This window comes from Lissotriton vulgaris, chromosome 3_1, assembly GCF_964263255.1.
Source record: "Lissotriton vulgaris chromosome 3_1, aLisVul1.2, whole genome shotgun sequence".
Taxonomy (NCBI): Eukaryota; Metazoa; Chordata; class Amphibia; order Caudata; family Salamandridae; genus Lissotriton; species Lissotriton vulgaris.
Window position 1 is genome coordinate 1972994638 of NC_141689.1, and position 20545 is coordinate 1973015182.

The 20545-nt window shown below is 42.2% G+C and overlaps 1 protein-coding gene across 2 annotated transcripts in view; it reads left to right on the forward strand.

The window, feature by feature from the left end:
- WDR17 (WD repeat domain 17) overlaps positions 1-20545 on the forward strand; it is a 790164-nt gene that overhangs the window by 443932 nt on the left and 325687 nt on the right. For both annotated transcript variants that reach the window (XM_086962451.1, XM_086962452.1), the window contains exons 17-19: positions 5363-5518; positions 16218-16282; positions 18838-18970. In XM_086962451.1, the coding sequence (XP_086818577.1) occupies positions 5363-5518; positions 16218-16282; positions 18838-18970 (354 nt within the window). The remainder of the gene's footprint in view (positions 1-5362; positions 5519-16217; positions 16283-18837; positions 18971-20545) is intronic.

The following is a 20545-nucleotide window of genomic DNA, read 5'->3' on the forward strand; positions in this document are numbered from 1 at the left end:
CTACCCGTTTTACTGCAAGTAGTACTGCCCAAGCAGCAATCAGTATGGTCCAACCTCAGACAACCTTGTTGCTCCTGCTATTTCCTTGTGCCTAAGAAGGATGGAGGCATTTGTTCTTTTTTAAATCTTCTCCCTCTGAATTCCTTCCTGTAGAAGGGCAAACTGAAAATGTTCACTGGCCCTAGTCCTGTCAGCCCTGGGGCTGAGTGACTGGAGAGTAGTCATGGACCTACAGGATGCAAAGTTGTATGAACCTGTCCTGTAGTCATATACACGTTTCCTGTATTTCAAAGTCTACCAGGATCCAGTTTTCAATGCTCCCATTTGAGCTTACCAGTGCCCTTGGGAGTTTCATGAAAGGGATGGTGGTGGTCAACGTCCATCTTTTGAAGTTGTAGATACCTGTCTTCCCATACCTCAACAACTGGCTGTTGAAGGCAGGCTTGCCACAATCAGGCTTTGCCCACCTACAGACTTCTGTGAACCTTCTGACATTATTAGGGTTCTTGATCAACAAGTCTAAATCATATCAGACTCCTTCCCATTAGCTTCTTTCTACAGGAGCTTTTCTTGAAATGTTCAGTTTAGGATCTTTTCTCTATCGCAACAAGTCCAGGGCATTCAGGTTATGATTCTGATGTTTCAGCCTGGGTCCTGGATCTCAAGGAAAGCAGCACTGAGGCTTATTGGCCTGTTGGCCTAATGCAATAAATTATTGGGGCTTCAGGTCTTCCACCTGATGTTGAAGGCCTTGGTGCTGCCCATCAGGGGAACGCCAATGTAGATTCTCACGAAAAATACCCGCTCCATGTGATACTACAACCAGCAAGGTGGAGTGGAAGCCTAGGTCCTGTAGCAAGTATTTCTGCGTCTCTGCGATAGCCTGCAACATCAGGGCACTTCCTTGACTGTGAACCACCTGATAGGATCTGTAAACACTGGGGTGGATGAGCTCAGTTGGCAATGTCTGATTGATCAAAAATGCAGTTACACCTTGAGGTGGCACAGGGCATCTTCTTACAGTGGAGAGAACCCTGGGTGGGTGTTTTGCAGCCATTGAGAATAGTTGTGGATCTCATATTTGCTGCCAAATACCCATCTAGAGAGTCAGTTTAATGTTGTGAACTAGGAACAAGTTTGTTGCCTGGTGTGGAGTCCACAAAACACACTCTTTGGAAGCCAAACTGTCAACTCGTTTATTTTTTTTTGGTTTCTGCCCAGCAAGGTCTTTCAGTGGGCACTATTAAAGGTTATTTGTCAACCATTTTGGCCTTTTTAGGTTGAGCTGGAGATAGCACTGCGAAGCATTGCGTCAAGCTCGACAACTATAGTTGGCCGTCTCCTGGGAATCTGAGACAGGGGTCGGGCACGCACGGCGATTGGTGTCTGAGGACGCGCACGTCCAGGCAGGCGCCATGCACATCCCCTGCCTCAGATTCCCTGAGGTGCACAAACACACACACACACATGCACACACACACACGCAGGCAGAGACACACACGAGCGCCCATACACGCACGCACACATACAGACCCTCCTGGCCGTCACGCACATACCCACACACACACACACACATGAGCGTACCAAGCCCCCTCCCCCCCCGCTCCCGCCCCACCGCCCTAGTGTTTGCACATGATCCGGACGAGCGTTCACGATCGGCTTAAACCAGCTTGTTTCAAAACGGGGGTCTCAACGAACCTGTGAAGTAAAAGAAACTCAGAGTCCCAAGAGCACACAGTGACACACAAGAGCACGTACCTACCCCTCCAGCTGCACAGGTCCGTGCAGTCGGAGCCCAGCACAAAGTGCACGATCCCGAGGTACAGGAGGAAGGCCAACCAGAGCATCTTCATGCCGAGCCCCTGGGCACGACACACTGCATCAGCCTCCACAGGCAGCTTGCATGGTGCCCGAGGATCACAAGAGGGAGGCGCCGAGACTCGCGGAAACACATCCACCACCAATGACCGCTGCTGACTGACCAGCGGCTACCAGCAGGGCACGGGGGTAGAGGAGCAGGGGCCGGCCAATCGGACAAGGCCGGACAACTTCTGACCAATCAAAAACCAGCGAGCCTGGAGGGGGAGATAAACTACACGAGTCCGGGAGGTGGGGTGGCAGGTTTAGTGGGAGAGGCATGTGCATTCCTCGCTCCTCCTCTGACAACGAATCTGATCCCATCCGAAGAGTTTATTTATTTATTTAGGTGTTTGCAGAGCGCTATTGCTTCGAAGCACTGTTGACTAAGAGTCTTTAATAAGGAGAAAGACAATATTTGGCAGGTAAGGATGCCTTCTCTAGGCAGCTGCCCACCCACTGTCTACTCCCAAGCCGGGCCGCAGAGAGGATTGTGAGCACCTCATAAAAGAAAATAATAATAAAAAACACACGTTTTCTTGATTTTTGTGCGTCACGTAAGTTTGCAATGAAATTGTGCACATAGTGCAAAAATCAGCCGGGCCTCTTCATGGGTCTTTTTAAAATAGTTTGCTTGGCAAAGTTCAAGGAAGAGGTTGTGAAAATGAATTTTGACTTTTTTTCCTTCAAATTTCCCTACTCATGTCATGCCAACCAGGACAGGTTGCCCATTACCAAACTTATTGTGATATGCAGAGACAGTAGCATAGGAAGGTGCAGGCTGCCCCGGGGTCATCACTGTGTGTGAATAATAACAGCTGTGAGGCCGTGCGTGAGGTGCATCATCAGAGCTGTGTGAATAATAACAGCTGTGAGCCCCGTGCTGAGGTGCATCATCAGAGCTGTGTGAATAATAACAGCTGTGGGCCTGTGCATGAGGTGCATCATCAGAGTTGTGTGAATAATAACAGCTGTAAGGTTGTGCCTGAGGTGCATGATCGGAGCTGTGTGAATAATAACAGCTGTGAACCAGTGCGTGAGGTGCATCATCAGAGCTGTGTGAATAATAACAGCTGTAAGCCCGTGCCACAGGTGCATCATCAGAGCTGTGTGAATAATAACAGCTGTGAGCCTGTGCCTAAGGTGCATCATCAGAGCTGTGTGAATAATAACTCTGTCAGCCCTGTGCGTGAGGTGCATCATCAGAGCTGTGTGAATAATAACAGCTGTGAGCCTGTGCGTGAGGTGCATCACTTATTTGTCTCTCTTTCGAGTTTCAAGGGAGGCTCACAAATACAGGCACTTTCAGGAGGCGTCAGCCCCGTGCGTGAGGTGCATCATCAGAGCTGTGTGATTAATAACAGCTGTGAGCCCCGTGCTGAGGTGCATCATCAGAGCTGTGTGAATAATAACAGCTGTGAGCCAGTGCGTGAGGTGCATCATCAGAGCTGTGTGAATAATAACAGCTGTGAGCCCGTGCCGGAGGTGCATCATCAGAGCTGTGTGAATAACAGCTGTGAGTCCTTGTGTGAGGTGCATCATCAGAGCTGTGTGAATAATAACAGCTGTGAGCCCCGTGCATGAGGTGCATCATCAGAGCTGTGTGAATAATAATTGTGTCAGCCCCATGCCTGAGGTGCATCATCAGAGCTGTGTGAATAATAACAGCTGTGAGCCCGTGCCTGAGGTGCATCATCAGAGCTGTGTGAATAATAACTGCGTCAGCCCCGTGCGTGTGGTGCATTATCGGGCCTGTGTGAATAATACCAGCTATGAGCCTCAGGTGCATCATCAGAGCTGTGTGAATAATAACATCTGTGAGCCCGTGTCTGAGGTGCATCATCAGAGCTGTGTGAATAATAACTGCGTCAGCCCAGTGCGTGAGGTGCATCATCAGAGCTGTGTGGATAACAACTGTGAGCCCATGCGTGAGGTGCATCATCAGAGCTGTGTGAATAATAACAGCTGTGAGCCCGTGCCTGAGATGCATCATCAGAGCTGTGTGAATAATAACTGTGTCAGCCCCGTGCGTGAGGTGCATCATCCACATTGCTCAGGTCACCCAAATTCCTGCACTCTCTACCACACTGCTTTTAAGAACAGCATACTCTTACACACACTCACACTGCTCACCAATTCAAAGTTTTTTAAAATGTTATGCAAAGCATCGTCATACACAATGCCAATAACTCAAACTTTAATGCTGCGAGACCTATTGCATTGTAAATGCTTGTTACTTTTACTGGACCGACCATTCTTATTAAAGCACTTGTGATGAAGTTTATTGAATGTTTGACACATGTGCCATCCAAATTTGTTTCTGTTGCCACAATGGTTCAGACGTTCATTCCTCATATGCACCCCTTCAAGTTAATGTGTAGCTGCTCCTTGCATCTTCTTTGTCTCGGACCTGTCTTCCTCCTTGCAATCACCTCAGCTTGTCATGTGTTCCCAGTCTACAGAAAACATTATGTATTGAATTTTCTGTAGTGCAACACTGTGACTTTACAGTTACCTCAGAGCACTGTCATGATTAATAAAAGTTGTACAAAAGAACGTACCAAGAGCATTCAAGTGGGATCCCAAGTAATATTGTTAGCAAGGGAATAGATATTAGTATATAGGACAAACATGGATTCCTGATTGGCTAATAGGATGACATATATTTTGTCGGGATAGCGTAAGTAACGGGAAAGGGAGGAAATAAGCTGGGTTTGCAGTAGAGGCTGCTGTTAGTCTGGCTGAGAAGGTTTTAATCATTCACCACATCATGTGATCTACTTCAGCCAACTGCTTCTTATAGGTTTGTAAAATAGGTGGGATCACAGACTGTTATGATTATCTCCCAGGGTTAATAGTTATATCCTTTTGCAGTTTTTATGTTTTTGATTTAAGAAAGGCAAAGAGATCTTCAAGACATCAGCGTTTTTCGAATTGAAGAAGATGCTGAGAATTGTGGCATATTGGGTAGTGGTTTAATTATTAGTGTTTACATGGCTCTATTTCTTTACTGCCCTAATTGTTTATGGTGCTTGTGTTTATGGATAGTCAATAGAATCTTATCAGTATTGAGGTTAGTGTGTTGGATGCTACAGCATTTTTAGAGGCTGGGCTGATTACAAATGGGGCTCAAATGTTTCCGTTTCAACAACCTCATCAAAGACATCCCGTGTGTTCCACTCTTTCATACTTTCTTTTTAATTACAGATGAATTATAATTCTAATGTTTCAGCCAATTTATTTACTTCATCACATTACATTTTTAAGCTACATGCTTTCTAAAACATATTCAAATATTGATTTGCTCCTCTTGTGATAGTCCCAGCTCCTCTTGTGATAGTCCCAGCTATTGCGCTACCCTAGAAGTACATATATACTCAGTCATTTGGAAACTTACAAGTCCCCATATTTGCTGAATTTGCAGTAGGTTGTCGGTCTGACTCTGTATTGAATTGTATATTTATTCATACAGGTGCTTAACATTTTATGACTTTGTGTTGAACAGTCTAAAGCACAAGAACTAACAACCGTAAAGATGTCCAAGTTTGGTGGTGGCATTGGTGCGCCAAGCAAGGAGGAGAGACTCAAAGAGGCAGCTGAGATACATTTGCGACTGGGACAAATCCAGAGATACTGCGAGCTTCTGGTGGAGCTTGGAGAGGTGAAGTACATCAAAAGAAAAGCGTTTGCTATGCTGATTGTTTTGTGAAGATGGAATATTGTATCTGAAGGGACAGTTGTGTTTATTTCTGAAAATGGTGTCAAATATTTTATTGAAAGTAATGGCCTTAACAGCTAGTTGAAATGTTTTTTTTATCACTTATTCATAGCTATTATGACTTTCTGATACGTGGAGATCTTTCTAGATGTTACAGGGTTTAATGAAAGTAATAAGTCACTAATCAACTGACAACTGTTTGCCACTAACAGGTTACATTTAATGTGTCCCTATACTAAGATGTATCACAAACTGGATATTGCAGTTAGTTTTAACACTAAAGAGGCCATTATGAGTGGTCTGCAACACAAACATATAGAGTCATTCACTCACACAACTCTCAAACCCCCAACCCACTCCAAACGTAGCTACATATCTTCCTTTTCCTGGCTCAGCTACAACGGACCACCAGCTTCCAATGGTTCAGATCTATTGTTTGTTGGCCTTGTAACAGTGGCTGTGCAAATGTCAAACAACGCACACATCTTATAAAGATTTTCACCAATAATGGGTGGGTTCCTCCTGGTCTCCATTTTCACACGGCGAAATAGCTTGATTTGAAGGGAATGAAATTGGGAGAATCTTAGTAACAAACATTTAATGAACTACGGCAAGGAAATAAATCTACATTCAAATTATCCTTGGGTAATTTGATAAGGCTACTAAGAAATGTGGCAAGCTGCATTCTGTTATTACCTTCTCTGTTTTATGTTACTATATCTCTTATGACTGTGGTCCCACCGATCAGCAAGTGATGTCAGTTGTGGGCAGGTCACAAAGTGATCATACTATCGGATCAAGCTTCGGGAAGCCCAATTAAAACTAGTCTCTTGGCTCAACATTTCACATTGTCAAATGAATGACCACTAAGTGAAGAGGACTTTACTGACAGGCGTCCTTTGCTGTTCTCCATCATTTTAATGTTTCTCTTCATGAATCTTTTATTCTTTTTATTTTCAGGACTGCTCCTTCTCCCTTTCTATATTGGGTCCATTTTCACTGCCGCCGACCCACCTCCCACCTGCCACTGTAACTTCTGAGATTGGGACGGGAGTGTTGGTAGTGATTCTGGGGCCCTGGAAAACCCCTCACTGGCAGGACTGTGTTGGGGAGGGCTGGGGTAGCCTTGGGCAGAGGAAACACCCCTATGGGCACCGCTCACCGCTGCTGAATTTGGACAGGGCTCTAGCCTCAATTAGTAGAGGATTTTGAACACTTGGTCCACTTTAAAGGACTCTTACTAATCAACATCATATCATGGCTTCATCAAGAGTTTGAGTCCATTGCCTCAAGGAATACTCAACAGCCACCAGTACCGCAGTTATGGCCATCTCGCTCTTTGAATGAAGGGGGCTTACCCAGCTTAAGGTAAACACTTCTACTAGCCCTCAGGTCCACATGTTTAGAGGATATTCTGACCTTCCAAGCCTTTTTAATTCAACTAGTACCGCCTCCAAGCAACAACAGCTTCAATATAAGGGCTCCGGATATTCTCTCCTACTTTCCCCTGGTGTTCTCCTTAACTGCCATAGGTCTTCTGAGATAGACAGCACTCTACCCTTGCACTTCCTAGCCAGCCAGGTTTACAGCTTCTTACAGGATAAGTGCCCATTTCTTCAGGCACTATAGCAGGCTCAGTGTCGACAGAGTTCATGGTCTGTCCTCCTTCAGGGTGCTATATCATGTAACTCTCTACTAGGCCTGGGAGAGAACCAGGGATCAGTTGTTGTCAACAGACCTCTGAGTCATTGCAAGAGAGTCTGTTGCAGGTGTGGATGCACCCCTGAGGTTTTCTGACAGAGGGTTACAGTAGGGCTGGCTCTTCATCCTATTCCAGGCATGTTCACAGCTCTTCCTGCATGTGCAGGGTGTTGTTTTATTAGAGGTTATTCTACACCTATCAGAACATCCAACCAATGTAGAGATGCCACATCATCCTTCCATCTCTGCCTGAAACCAAAGGAACCAGCCAATGGCTGTCCAAACCCTATAAAGCAGGCTGAAGAAAATTCAAGATACATTCCTCTAACATCAGGGCATGCCAGCTGCCTTGGCCTGTGGAGCCAATCTACTTCTGTCCAAAATCTTCAGGGGGGATGCCTCCTGGACACCAGTGACAGAAGTCTGCCCTCTCCAAATTATTCAGGTCGTGCTATTCACCTACCCTAAGTAACTGGATATTACATACCTGCCCCCTTACTCCAGCAGGGTACATTTATTCTCACTGAACTGATCACTGGGCCTTTGAAATGTCAGATGTGGGCACAGTAATTTGCTTCACTCATTCAGGCAGTTTAAAGAGCAAATTCCATTAGTATCTGGCTCAATATAGAATCCAGCTATAGTGAAAATAACCTTAGATTTAGATTCTGCACCCAGGAGCGTATATGCAAAGCTGTGACTCTAGTCCTTGTAACTTGAACCAACCCAAAGTTACAATTTAATACATAAACATAAAGTTAAAAAATGTGTAAATACACCAGATCAAAAATTAACCCAAAAGGAATTGTGGGATTCTTTTCACTACGCAATTCTATTATAGAAATTTAGATTGAGTCCACATTTGTCACAGTGCTACAAAGGGTCTTCCTCACTCAGACTGTACTTGCAATTGTGTTTTCACACATACGTATCATGCACAACCTGCTGCGAGTCCCTTACTGCAGATATCCACAGTCTCCTGACCGTATATGAAAAGGTGAACTCTAGAGGTTTTAGCTAATGCTCAGTTTACACAGAGCATAGGGTGAGGCTCCATTTGTGGATCTCATGCCACAGCAGAAGTCATACTCCAGAGGTCCTAAAGTAAAAACCTATTGTTTATCTTGGGTAAAACTCAGTTCACTACATTCCTTCACCCCTATTTCCCGCTATCTTCCTCTTCCCCTGTCTCGCTGTGTCTGCGCCCCCCTTTCTCTGTTCACTCTCACTCTTGCTCTCACTTTCTTTTTCTATCTTTCTCTCTCTATCCCTTATCTGCTGCTATCTCCCTCTCTCTATCACTTTTGTTTATCCTGTCTCTCTCTTATAAACAGTTTTTCTAACTTTTTGAATCTTACACGTTCTCCCTTTCTTTCATGCTTGTTTTTTCTCTATGTCTTGCTATCTCCCTCTGGCTTCTACCTCTTTACCTCACTCATGCATCTCTCACTTTCCCTCCCTCACAGTCTGTCTCCCTCACTGACTATATTCTTCTGACCCTCAAAATATACTCCCCCACTTATTATCTTTCTGCCCTTTCTGTTTCGCATACTTCTCTCGCTTTCTCTCTCTCACATTCTGTCTCCCTCACCCATTCATTCTCTCAAAATATATCCCCCACTCTCTTTACCTTTCTGTCACATTCCTGCCAACTTCCTCCCCTTCCCTTAGCATCATCAATTTGCATTTCTCAGGCTTTCCTCTCGCATGTTTCCTGTCACTTTTTCACTTCCCTCCCCAAAAATTTATTTTCTCTTCTTTCTCACACCATCCTGTCTCTCTGCTTTTGTCTCTTTCGCCTTAATTTTCAACCCCCTTTATTATATTCTCTCTCTCACCCTTTCCCACCCTTTCCTGTTAGTGGAGCTTGATGACTGCTCTTTAGGCACTGAGCACAAGGAATTATGCAGAGTTGTACTGCTGCCGCAAGCCTCTCTTCCGTCCTCTTCAGAAGCACCCAGCCTTCTGGACTCTCCTAGCCAATCACGATGATGCACGGCCAAACTATCATGCGCAGTTAGAGGAATGCAAACCAGTCCTCACTCTGCTCTGGTGTCACAGAGCCTCAGCCTGCCCCAACTCCAAGTGCCTCATAGAAAAATAAAATGATAATAAAGTGCTGTTATTATGATTTTTTTAATGCACTGCTGAAATAGCAGTGGGGCGACATGCCTTAGTGAAGGTGCCGCCACTATTTAGGGATGGAGCAAGCATCAAGTAGTCTTTTTGTTAGACTACAGGTGTGACATGAAGTTTACTTTGTAAGTGAGCCACTCTTCTTTGATGTATTAACTTTGATGACACAGTTACCGTATTTTCTGGCGTATAAGACGACTTTTTAACCCTTGAAAATCTTTTCAAAAGTCGGGGGTCGTCTTATACGCCGGGGTCATTTTATAAGCTGGCGAATATAGCTCAAAACCCATATTTTAACTGGAAAAGTAGGGGGTCGTCTTATATGCCCAGTCGTCTTATACGCCAGAAAATACGGTACGTTTGATTGCTGATTTATGGCTTTTTGAATAAGATGTTTGTGCTGTTTGGATGCCCTTGCGTGTTATAAACACTATTCACAAATTGGCTTTGTGCATTTAATTGTTTCACCTTTGCCTTTATGGTGGCATGTAGATGGATTTTACAGCTTTTTTTGGTACTTAAATTGAAGATATGCGAACATACATGCTTTCTTAAAGATGTAATGAAAATACATGTCCTTTTTTATATATTGTTATGCTGTGTATGCCTTTTATGTTTATGTCTCCATTTGTGTTGGGTAAATATATATAATTTCACCAGTGAAGCATTCGTGGTTTTAGTGGCAACACCATTGAAATAAGACATAATATTTTAAGATATCTATTGTGTAGCAGCATTTTAATTCTATTAACAAGTCCCTGTAGGGAAGCCTGAGGGGTAAGATGGGGAACAAAGTGGATATTTTGAGGGTAGCACAGTTACGGACCATTTCTAATAGCAAAGCTTTCCTATTGGGCATAGTTTCTGAGAAAGATATGGTACATGATGAGGTCTTAGGATCGGTCTTTGGAAAGGTGCATAATTCATAAGCGTGGCTGAAAGCAGACTCAGAGGGGTAGCCCAGGAAGGAGCCAATGTAGAAAATATAGTTACTTACATAGTGAGCACCATTGATATGCAGAGGGTTGCACAGGCACAACTGTTTCTAATAATATGGAACCATGATTTACTATAGTATATAAGAAAGTGTTAGAACTCGGGCTCTCTAATTGGCAAAGGTATATACCTTTGTCCAAGTAGGGGCCCTTGCTTCTAGTCAGGGTAAGGGGGATACACACTCTATATAGCCCCTGCTCACCCCAATGGTAGCTTGGCATGAGCGGACAGGCTTATCCCAAAGGCATTGTGTAAAGTATTTGTACTCAAAACACATAGTAATATAGGGAAAATACCACAAATGGACACCACAGTAGTTTAGAAAAATAAAGTATCTCTATCTAAACTCAACAAGACCAAAACGACAAAAATCCAACATACATGTAGTACAAATAGCACTTAAAGCAGTTATTTTCAAAATAAAATGGTAGAAAACAAATAGCTCCACCTGAGGCTATTACGACGTCATGACAGCAATAAATCCAAAGTACGGTGCCAACCCGGACCCCCAATCAAACAGTACCTTGGGAAACGAAGGCTATGATGATGCACGGCATCGTGGAGGCGAGGAATTGGTGCCAAGGTCAATGTCAGCTCCTTGGCTCCCACGGGGGAGGCGAGGCTTTATGTCTGCGGGGAGGCGACGTGTCGAATCCAGGACAGGGGAAGTCGGTTGCGTTGGTGGTGAGGTGTCGGTTTCCGGTGAGGCGATGTGAAGTGGGTGAGTTTGTGGAGTCACCCTCTGCGGTTATCAGCGCCATGATAACTGGATGCTGACAATGACGATGTCGGTGTGAGCCCTGGCTTTTGGAAGGCTTATAACTGCAGGCGTCAGCAGGCGTCTGAGCTGCAGTGCAGGCAGGGCAGTGTGTCTTGCACTTCATGAGCGGTGCCCCTGGCTTTGGTGCAGGTGTCAGCGTCATGGTGCGGATTGTTTCTCTTAGGTATCTTCTAGGTCACAACAGCAGGAACAACCTCCAGAGCCCTAAAACTGGAACAGGAGGGTCGTGGCAGGTCAGAACTCCCAGCAATAGAGTTCAGGGGAGCTAGTGGTAAAGTCTGTGTGTCCCTGAGACTTCACAACAGGAGGTCAGCACACACAAACCCTTGGGGACTTTTTTTCATTCAGTTTTCTCAGCAAAGTTCCAGTCTTTGTCATTTCCTTGGCAGACGAAGCAACTGCAGGCCAACTCCACAAAGCACACAGCAAAGGGGCAGTGCCCCTCCTCACAGCTCTCCAGATCTTCTCCTTGGCAAAGGATCCTCCTGAGTCCAGAAGTGATCGAAAGTTTTGGGGTTTAAGGTCCACTACTTATATCCCATGTTGTCTTTGTTCTTTTTTGTGCAAGGATCTCTGACCCCAGTCCAAACCAGTTCTGTCCTCACTGGTGCAGTGCGACTACATGGGATGGAGACAGCATTGTGCAAGGGAGAAAGGCCCTATTTAGGTGCATGGAAAACTCCCCCCACCCCCCACTCTAAATGCACCCAAGATCTATTCAGCTTCACTCTGAGTCATCCAGGAAGGGCCAGGCACACCTTAGCCCCCAAGTGGCTGTCTGCAGTGAATGCACATCCTCAGCTCCTGTCACTCCAAAACTAGACAGTCAATCCACGAACAGGCAGAACCACACATAATGGTTACACAAGAAAATGCCTACTTTCAAAAAGTGCCATTTTGAAACATACAATTTAAAAAACCAACCAACTAAAGATGTGTTATTACATTCTGAGTACAGAGAGCCTAAACTGAATCTTTCTATCTGGTCCCAATGGAAAGTTATACTTGTAAGGTGCCACAAAGTATGTACCATGTTTGCCTGTGGGGCAGATAGCCTTTCAATATTGAAAAACGAAAATTACAGTATTTCACTACCACAATATGTCACTCAGACCCCTATATGTCCTACCTTTCTCAGACACTGCATCCTGCCCAGGGAGGTGCCTTGCGCCTACCTGAGGGATGCCTTACATGTAAGAAAAGGGAAGGTTAGGACCTGGCAATTGTGTGCACTTGCCAGGTCGAGATAGCAGTTCAAAACTGCACGCAGACACTGCAGTGGCAGGTCTGAGATATCTTTTCAGGGCTGCTTATGTGGGTGGCACAATCAGTGCTGCAGGCCCACAAGTAGCATTTGATTTACAGGCCCTGGCACCCTCAGTGCACTTTACTAGGGGCTTACCAGTAAATCTAATATGCCAATCATGGATAACAAATCACAATAGTAATTTGACACTGATCAGCAGTGGCAAAGTGCCCAAAGCATCTAAGCCAGCAAGAACGAAATCCAGCCCAGCAAAAATACAGGAGGCAGAGGTCAAAAGTAAGGGGAAACCACGCCAAAGAGGCAAAGTCTATCAGAAAGTATGGTAAATGATAATATCATTATCATGGGCTGGATAAATTATGAGATTTAGAAGGGATAGACTGGGGGTAGCATTAGAAGGTACCCTTTAAAGCAGTATTGGAACACATATAACATGTAAAGCATTGTTTTGGTGGAAAAGACAGGTTCCCTATGGGAGGGACTGTTGCTTTTCAGTGATAAGCAGGAGTGATTTTAAGGAGAGATTACAGTAAAAGAAACTGGTTAGTCGCTATGGATTCTATATAGCAGTAGCATAAGTGTAATTATCTTAATCAGAAAAAAATTCAAAAAACGACTAATTATACTGGGCGACACTGTGTATCTATTGAAAGCCAAAGAGTGTTGTTTTTTCAAGGGCGGCATACTAAAAGTCAAAAAGAGATGAGATCTGTGATATCTTTAGTATTTTAGTCACGAGAAACAATCAGTGCAAAATTTTGGTAAGAGAATATTATGTTAAAATAACTCTTAGGATCATAATGTTGTTAGAGAAAGAAACGTTCATCCAAAGTAGAGCCGAACAAATGAAGCCCCCTGCTCTCTGGTCAGTCATGGCTACGGTCATATGAGTATGCAGTAGTCCTAAAATACAGTCTGGTACACTGTCAAGATACGAATAGAAACCCCTTTAAAAACTGTAGTAAAGGATGTGTAAAAGATGATGATGGGTGAAAGCTACCATGCATCTGTCAGTGATGGCAATCTTGGTAACAGAATGGTTTGGGTATGGTAGACATGAACACCATGTGTTCTAATTCTAAAAGGTGGAAATTGTGTTAATCTGGAAAGGTAACAAGCAAAAACTGGAAGATGTGAACAAACAAACTAACAAGCCTCTGAAAGTGAGTGGAAAAGTCTATTCATCTTCTTGTGGCACTTCTTGTGGCAGCCATCTTAGTCTCTGCAATCAGAGGACCAACCCAGGCATAGTTCTAGTGATTAGAAATGTAATTGTTGACAAAAAACTGATTTCCCCCTAAAAATAAAAATTGGTCAGGGTTCTATTACATTATGAAAATTGTAGGTATTTAATTTGAAATAGAAAAGTTGAGGAATCAGATCATAATTAATGACAAATGGGGGAAAGAGGAAGTATGTGTTTCAAAGAGATACATTTCTAGCAAATGCCAAGTACTGCAAATGCCATTGTTAGTTTCTTACCCAGGGTTTGGGCACCCTACGGCCATGATACTGTGTGGTCTGAAACTGCATTTAGGAAGGCCTTGAAGACTTGGCTATTTGATCTACCTTAGCCCGTCTTGTTCTCTCTGTTCTCTGCTGGGTATTTTTTCCTGCCCCTTAGCGCCGGGACACCACCGATGGTGGTAGCCACGGGCTTTACAAATGGAATGGAATGGGATAGTACAATCAATTGAGGTATAGGCATTTGTTTTAGCAAGGATTGAGAAGATGGAACTAGCTCCATGTTTTGATATGTTATTGTAAAATATGATAGGATTTATGCAATGTTGAATATATCATGTAAGTGAAAAAAAAGAAAATCTAATTGCAAACAGCTAGTTGTACAAGAGATCTTATAACAATAGCTGACTTTAGGTATTCCACCACACCATGGGGTCTCTGGCTAGCAGACTACTCATTAAATTTGAACAGTAGCTACTTTCAAAACAAAGTAACTAAACAATGTGTTCTGACATCCACAAATTAGTATTACTTTGTGGATTTCCTCTGAAAACAAACAAACAGAGGAGATGGGGAAAGGAACTAGGCAGAAAACTGTCTGAGAAGGAATGCAGTGAGGTTTGTATACAAATCTGTAGCACAACAAAAACAGCTAGCAAGCAGGAATTGCTGTATAAAATAACTTCATATTGGTTCCTCAGTCCCCATAAAAATGGGGATGCGGCAAACATAATCCCCAGAAATAATGGAAGAGGATGCAACGCACATGGCACCTTAGTTCATTGTCTTTGGGAATGTCCAAAAGTGCAGGTCTACTGGTCAAAAACGCTAGATGCTGCGGATGTTACCTTTGCAGTTCAACTCTCCAGATTCACAGCATACGTTATTTTGGGTGTAACTAATCCACTAACCTATGCACTACATTCTAAAAAATGTGAATGGATGGCACCAATGCTTTGGGAAGCCAAACAAATCATAACTGCTTTATAGGGAAAGGACAAGCCACCGTATGAGAAACGGGTTACTCCGCTTGTGACATATTTTAGGAAGGTGAGGACCGCCAACTCCCTCATGGGAACATGTTCTTTCCTCTGGAATGAGAGAATTAACATGTCTAAAAAATATATGAGCACTGAGTACAGTACATGCGGAATCAGTCTGAACAGAATCAGGAAAAGCTATATATAATGTTACTTAACTCACTCTGCACTGGTGTTGTAGGGGGAGGAATTGGAATAGTTTGAGGGGTGTATTTTGAAATTACTTAATCGCACCTTGGTTAGTAGTTTGGTTGTAGGCAAGTGTATCTGTCTATTTGGCTATTTTTCAAATTCAATAAGAACATCTGAACAATAAAATCTCCATCCAATCAATTCATATACTTCTGGATCATCTAAGCCATAAAGCTCTACGCTGCCATTGGCCACAATATCTCGCCATAATGCTACCTGCCCTTAAACCAATTAAATACTGATGATCAATGCCCCAAACCTGCAGGTCATCCACTAGCATAAGCACAGTCATTTTAGAAATAGATGTCTGCTTTTTCAAGTTTCCCCGATCAGGAAATCGTAGGTGCATACTACTTTGGCCATTTTTCTACCTTTCGTACCTCATTACCTTAACACTTCACCCTCTGTGGCGCCATCCATGCTGCATAAGTGCTGCGTAAATGCACACACATATCAAATAAATAAGACAATGTTAGCATCCTTTATTACAACTCCTTCCCAACCTGAACATACTCAGTACTGTCATAAACGTTCCAGCAACTAAGTTACGTTGCTGAACACATGATTTTCCATGCCTCTGACTGGTGACATGGGCAGTAGTATTAGGAGATGGCACATCTAACCTTGGAAGTTGTCCACTTTTCTGTTTGAGATAACTATTGATAAATGTGGGACTTGCCTGGAAATTGTAGTCTAACAACAGTAAATAATGGAACTGTTGGTAGAAATATACTTTTAGAAAGAGAATTGGCCAATGCCAGGAATCAACAATTACAATAATGGTTTGGTATATCTGAATTAAACTACAGATATTTTTTCTAAACATGGCAGCTTTCTACAGAACTATGCAATTATTAACAACAATATAGATACACAATGGGCTCTCAGAAATCTCTGCCATATTGTGGGAATGAGGTATTTCTAAAATAAATCCTAATATACTTCTAGAGATACTACTCTTTTAATATCTAGAGATAATTGTTGCATCAGAAGCAAATGTTTCTAATGATGAAGGCATTTATTTGGTAAAATCAAATGTGGACTTAATCTTTGTCTCTGTTTTAGTGGGACAAAGCTTTATCGGTGGCACCAGGTGTCTCTATGAAATACTGGAAGAAGTTAACACAGAGGTAAGGACCTAGATCATTATACAGAACAGAATTTTCAACATGGACATTATCAATACATCATATAATAAAAAGTGTTATAATGGACTTTCTCAAGGCGGCAAATATTGTATTTTTCAAACTGCCGGAAAACACTTGGAAGCAGAAAAGAAAGTTGAATATGGTTTCCTGTTGCTCTTTCTTGGTTGCACATTCCCCAGATCTTTTCCCTTCAATTTAAGTTGGATAGTTACAAACAATCATTAAGGTTTGCCCATTGAAAGGTGTCTTCTCCATGGTTCCGGTCCTTCTGCAAGTTAGCACCAGACTCTACTTGGTGAACAGTATTACATTTGGACAAAATGTGTGGGGAGTCAGAAATGAGCAAGACCCACTGGGTTTAGTAGGGTGAGTTCCACGTTGGCCCATTAAAGATTATAATTTCATGTCAGATGAACACGACATGTCAGTTTATTGATTTTTTTAATCAGTGATGCGCAAATGCACCATAGTCACAGGTATATAGTCACTCCTCATTTTTCTTGGTCAAATAGTCAGTAGTACTAGCAGCCCTTATCCCAAAATGCAAGTATTGTGACCTGAACCATTCTCAAAATTCATATTCTACACTGGCACAGCAAGTTAAGCACTCACTGCAAGCCATGAGTTTGATTTTTGTCAGGGCCATCTCGTCCGTTCGTTCTTCCATTACTCCCCTGTTGTTCCCACATTGATACTTTATATTATTTTCCGTGTGTCCGAAGGTTGGTAAGTCTGACCTACAGCATTCAGGCATTTTTTGTCCACAGTGGGGGAAGGATGGGCCGATTGCTGGAGTTCCGTCAGTACGATCTGGTGAGTTTCATTTTCCTTTTTAACACTTTCTTGTGCAGTTCTCATTACAGTACATAAATTATATTTTGGTTGAAGTGTCCAAGGTGTAGCATTGGAAGAAGACCACTTACAAATCATTTAAAAATGTAGATAATTCCCATTTGTTGAACAAAGCAATGGTTTAAGACTTATTAGAACAATAAAATGTTGGGAGCTCGATTGAAAATGATGGAGTGCTCATGGCTTCTAATGGCCGGTAGAAAACCGGAACCCCAACATTCCAATGTTGTCCTTTACAGCTGTTGTATATCGTCATTAAAGTCCTGCACCCTTCTTGAAGGCCCTTGCCTTCAGCTCGGGTCTTTACCGCTGGAGGAGGCCTTTAAAGGGAGGTATAGCCCCTATGTCGGGATATATGCTATATTAGAACACTGGATTGTTGCGACCTCCATTGAAGACAATGGAGCAGTAGCTGCCTATATAAACTGATGTAGGCCCTCTGCTCTCAAGATTTCAATGTTCTCATATAGCCTTGTAGCCCGACATAACGGACTATACTGGCCATTAAAGACCTGCTCCAGTGTTAAAGAATCGACCAGAAATGGCCAGTATTGTGAAAAGAGTATTGCATTCACTCCATATATAATATATAATGTGTTGTATGTCTGTAATATATACTATGTATTACATTTTATACCTCCACTTATATGGATATGGTAAATATGCAGATCCTTGCCCTGCAATTGTTAAATACACACATTTAAAAAAGAAATGTTAATGAATAATGACTGTGAACCTGATTTACAAAGCTAATTGCATTCCTGTTTGTACTCACAAAACATGAATTTGCACTTCAAAAGTGATTTACGTATAAGTAATATTACACCAGCATTATGTCATATTACATGTGAGCAAATCTTCTCACTATGGTAAAGTGTGGCTGTTCGATTCAAGCGTGGGTCCTGTGAAGTAGTTTAACACCCGCTAATCTGTGAATATTAACATGCTTTTGTACTTTCCCACCCTAGACACATTTGGAGATTTACTATTTTCAAAGGCAGGAGTACATCTGTATCCAGGATTGGAATTGGGAGTGAACACGCCCAAAAAGAAAAAAAGTGTTTATGTATAATTGAATATAGTGAACTATTTGCACAAGCTTAGTATGTCTGTTTCATTTGCACATATAACAAGGTCTTTATATGGGAAAAACTTGAAATTCACAAAAGAAATTCGGATTTACGCAAGGAAAGCTGTAACTGCCACAGCTTCCTACGACTGTGATCCTAGATTAACCTGTCAATTCTAAAAATAAGAAAATGTGCTCCAAATGTCTGTGTAAAGCTATGGGAGTACATTTCTTACTTTTGTGAGAATCAGAGTCCTCATCTATTTGTGCATCACTAAAAATGTCAAAACTAGTAAACATGTCAAAACTGAAAATTATTAAGTCGGCTCTGGTGGCTTAGTGGACTAGGGCATCCACTATAGGGACCTGTGTTCGACCTCATGCTGTCAGGCTCAAATTCCGGTGGGTCCACTCAGCCCTTCCTCCTTCTGATGTCAATAAAAAAGTACCGTAGGGTAACAATAAACATCTGTTATTCATCGCCAAGATACCCTTGGCTGAATGTGCGCTTTACAAATACACACAAACATTATGTTTATGTCTGCATCTTTTTTATAATGTTACACCATTGGTACTGTGTGTTAATAATAAATATATTTTTTTTGTTTTTAATTAGAAGAGCTGATCAATTAATTCAGGAAGAAAATGATGATGTTATCCCTTACTGTATAGCTACTGGTGATGTAAAGAAGCTTGTGGCATTTTTTACTTCCAGAGGTCAACTTAAGGAGGCTCTTCTTGTTGCACAGGTACTATCAGAGTTTTAGAGGTCAGTTCCTGATGTATCTGATTTAGCTTAGTATCGATAATTGATTAAACAACCTAGGAATTTGGATTGTTATCTCTTTTTCTTACCAGCATGTATAATAATAAGTAACATTTATTAGCAATTCTTATTACTTATTTTTATGGAACATGTTTACCATATGGGATGTGCAGTTGAACATAACGTTTAAATAAATAGACTCTGTTGTGGTGCTGACAAAATTGGCAGAATGTTTATCAGCACCTGTGGCATCTTGTCTCATAATAGGTTGGAAAATATACTCAATACATTAAGGTTTCTGGGAAAAGGGTTCATACAAAAATTTGTGGAAGGCAATGTATCCATCATAAAGAACACTTACAGAACTTGTTTGCACTTAACTCTTGCCTGAAAGAGGTATGGACTCTCATACCTTTATGACAAAACAAGAAACTGCTGCCTGGAATTGGCACCGTGATCTAAAGGGAAAGATAACAGTCTAAGATGAGTACAACAGTAAATTGGTATAACAAATACATAGATGTGTCAAAATACTGTGTTAATGGCGATCCCAGTTAATTATCTCTATTTTGTTTTGGTTCTGTTTTCATAAATGTTGCTTTCTTATTGGCATCAGATTTAAGAATACTATAAATATGGTAGCCATCAAAGGCAGGGGTGCTGGTTCACTCATAAATATCTGTATAATAGTCATCTTGTCTTCCTCTCAGATGTGAGATTTGGAGATGCATAGAAGGCTATGTCCAATCATGCAAGACATGTATTTATTCTGTAGGTGTATCACAACAACCTAAGCTTTGTGTGAAGCTCTTTACTGTGCTTGCTTTTTAGCTTCAAAACTCAAAAAAATATTTTATAAATATGGACTGGTTTTCTGTTTCAGAGACATCATAATCAAGTTTTCTATATTCTGAGCACATGCCATAAATCAGACCAAAATTCTTGTCTAAAGCATAACCCATGGTTTTCCCAGTGACTTATAAGCGTACTGCTATCTGTATGATTTCCAAATGATTCCTGGTCCCCTTTCTAATATCTGCAATTGAGCAGAAATATTTTGGCCCTGAGAACAGCTGTTTCTTTGCAGTAAAAACATGCAATACCCCTCACTTCCAGCGTGTGTAGGGGGGGGGAGCAAAGATAAATGGGGGCCTTACCCGTCACTGCCTGTTCCTGCACTCCACATAGTTCACCTATCGACAGCTATTTTGGTGTTCATTTCTTTAGCCTCTTCTAAGATTTGCTCACATCTACCTTAACATTTCCACCACTGGTGTCCTTTGAGAACAAACAACAAATAGGATTAAGGTTCCTAGTTTCCCAGATCTGAAATATATATTTTGAACAGTTCTGGCACAAACCATCTTGTGTTTAAGTGTCTCACGCTAACTGTGTAACTTCTTCCGCAGCTCCCAAAATATTTTGCTTGTTAAGTAATAATAGTAGTAGTTACACTGTGTACAATTCTGCTTGGCCAACACTGGTGTCTATTTTATAAATGATCTCAATGTCCTATTAAACCTACGTTTTTGAACTCTTTTTTCTATGAGATAGAGGA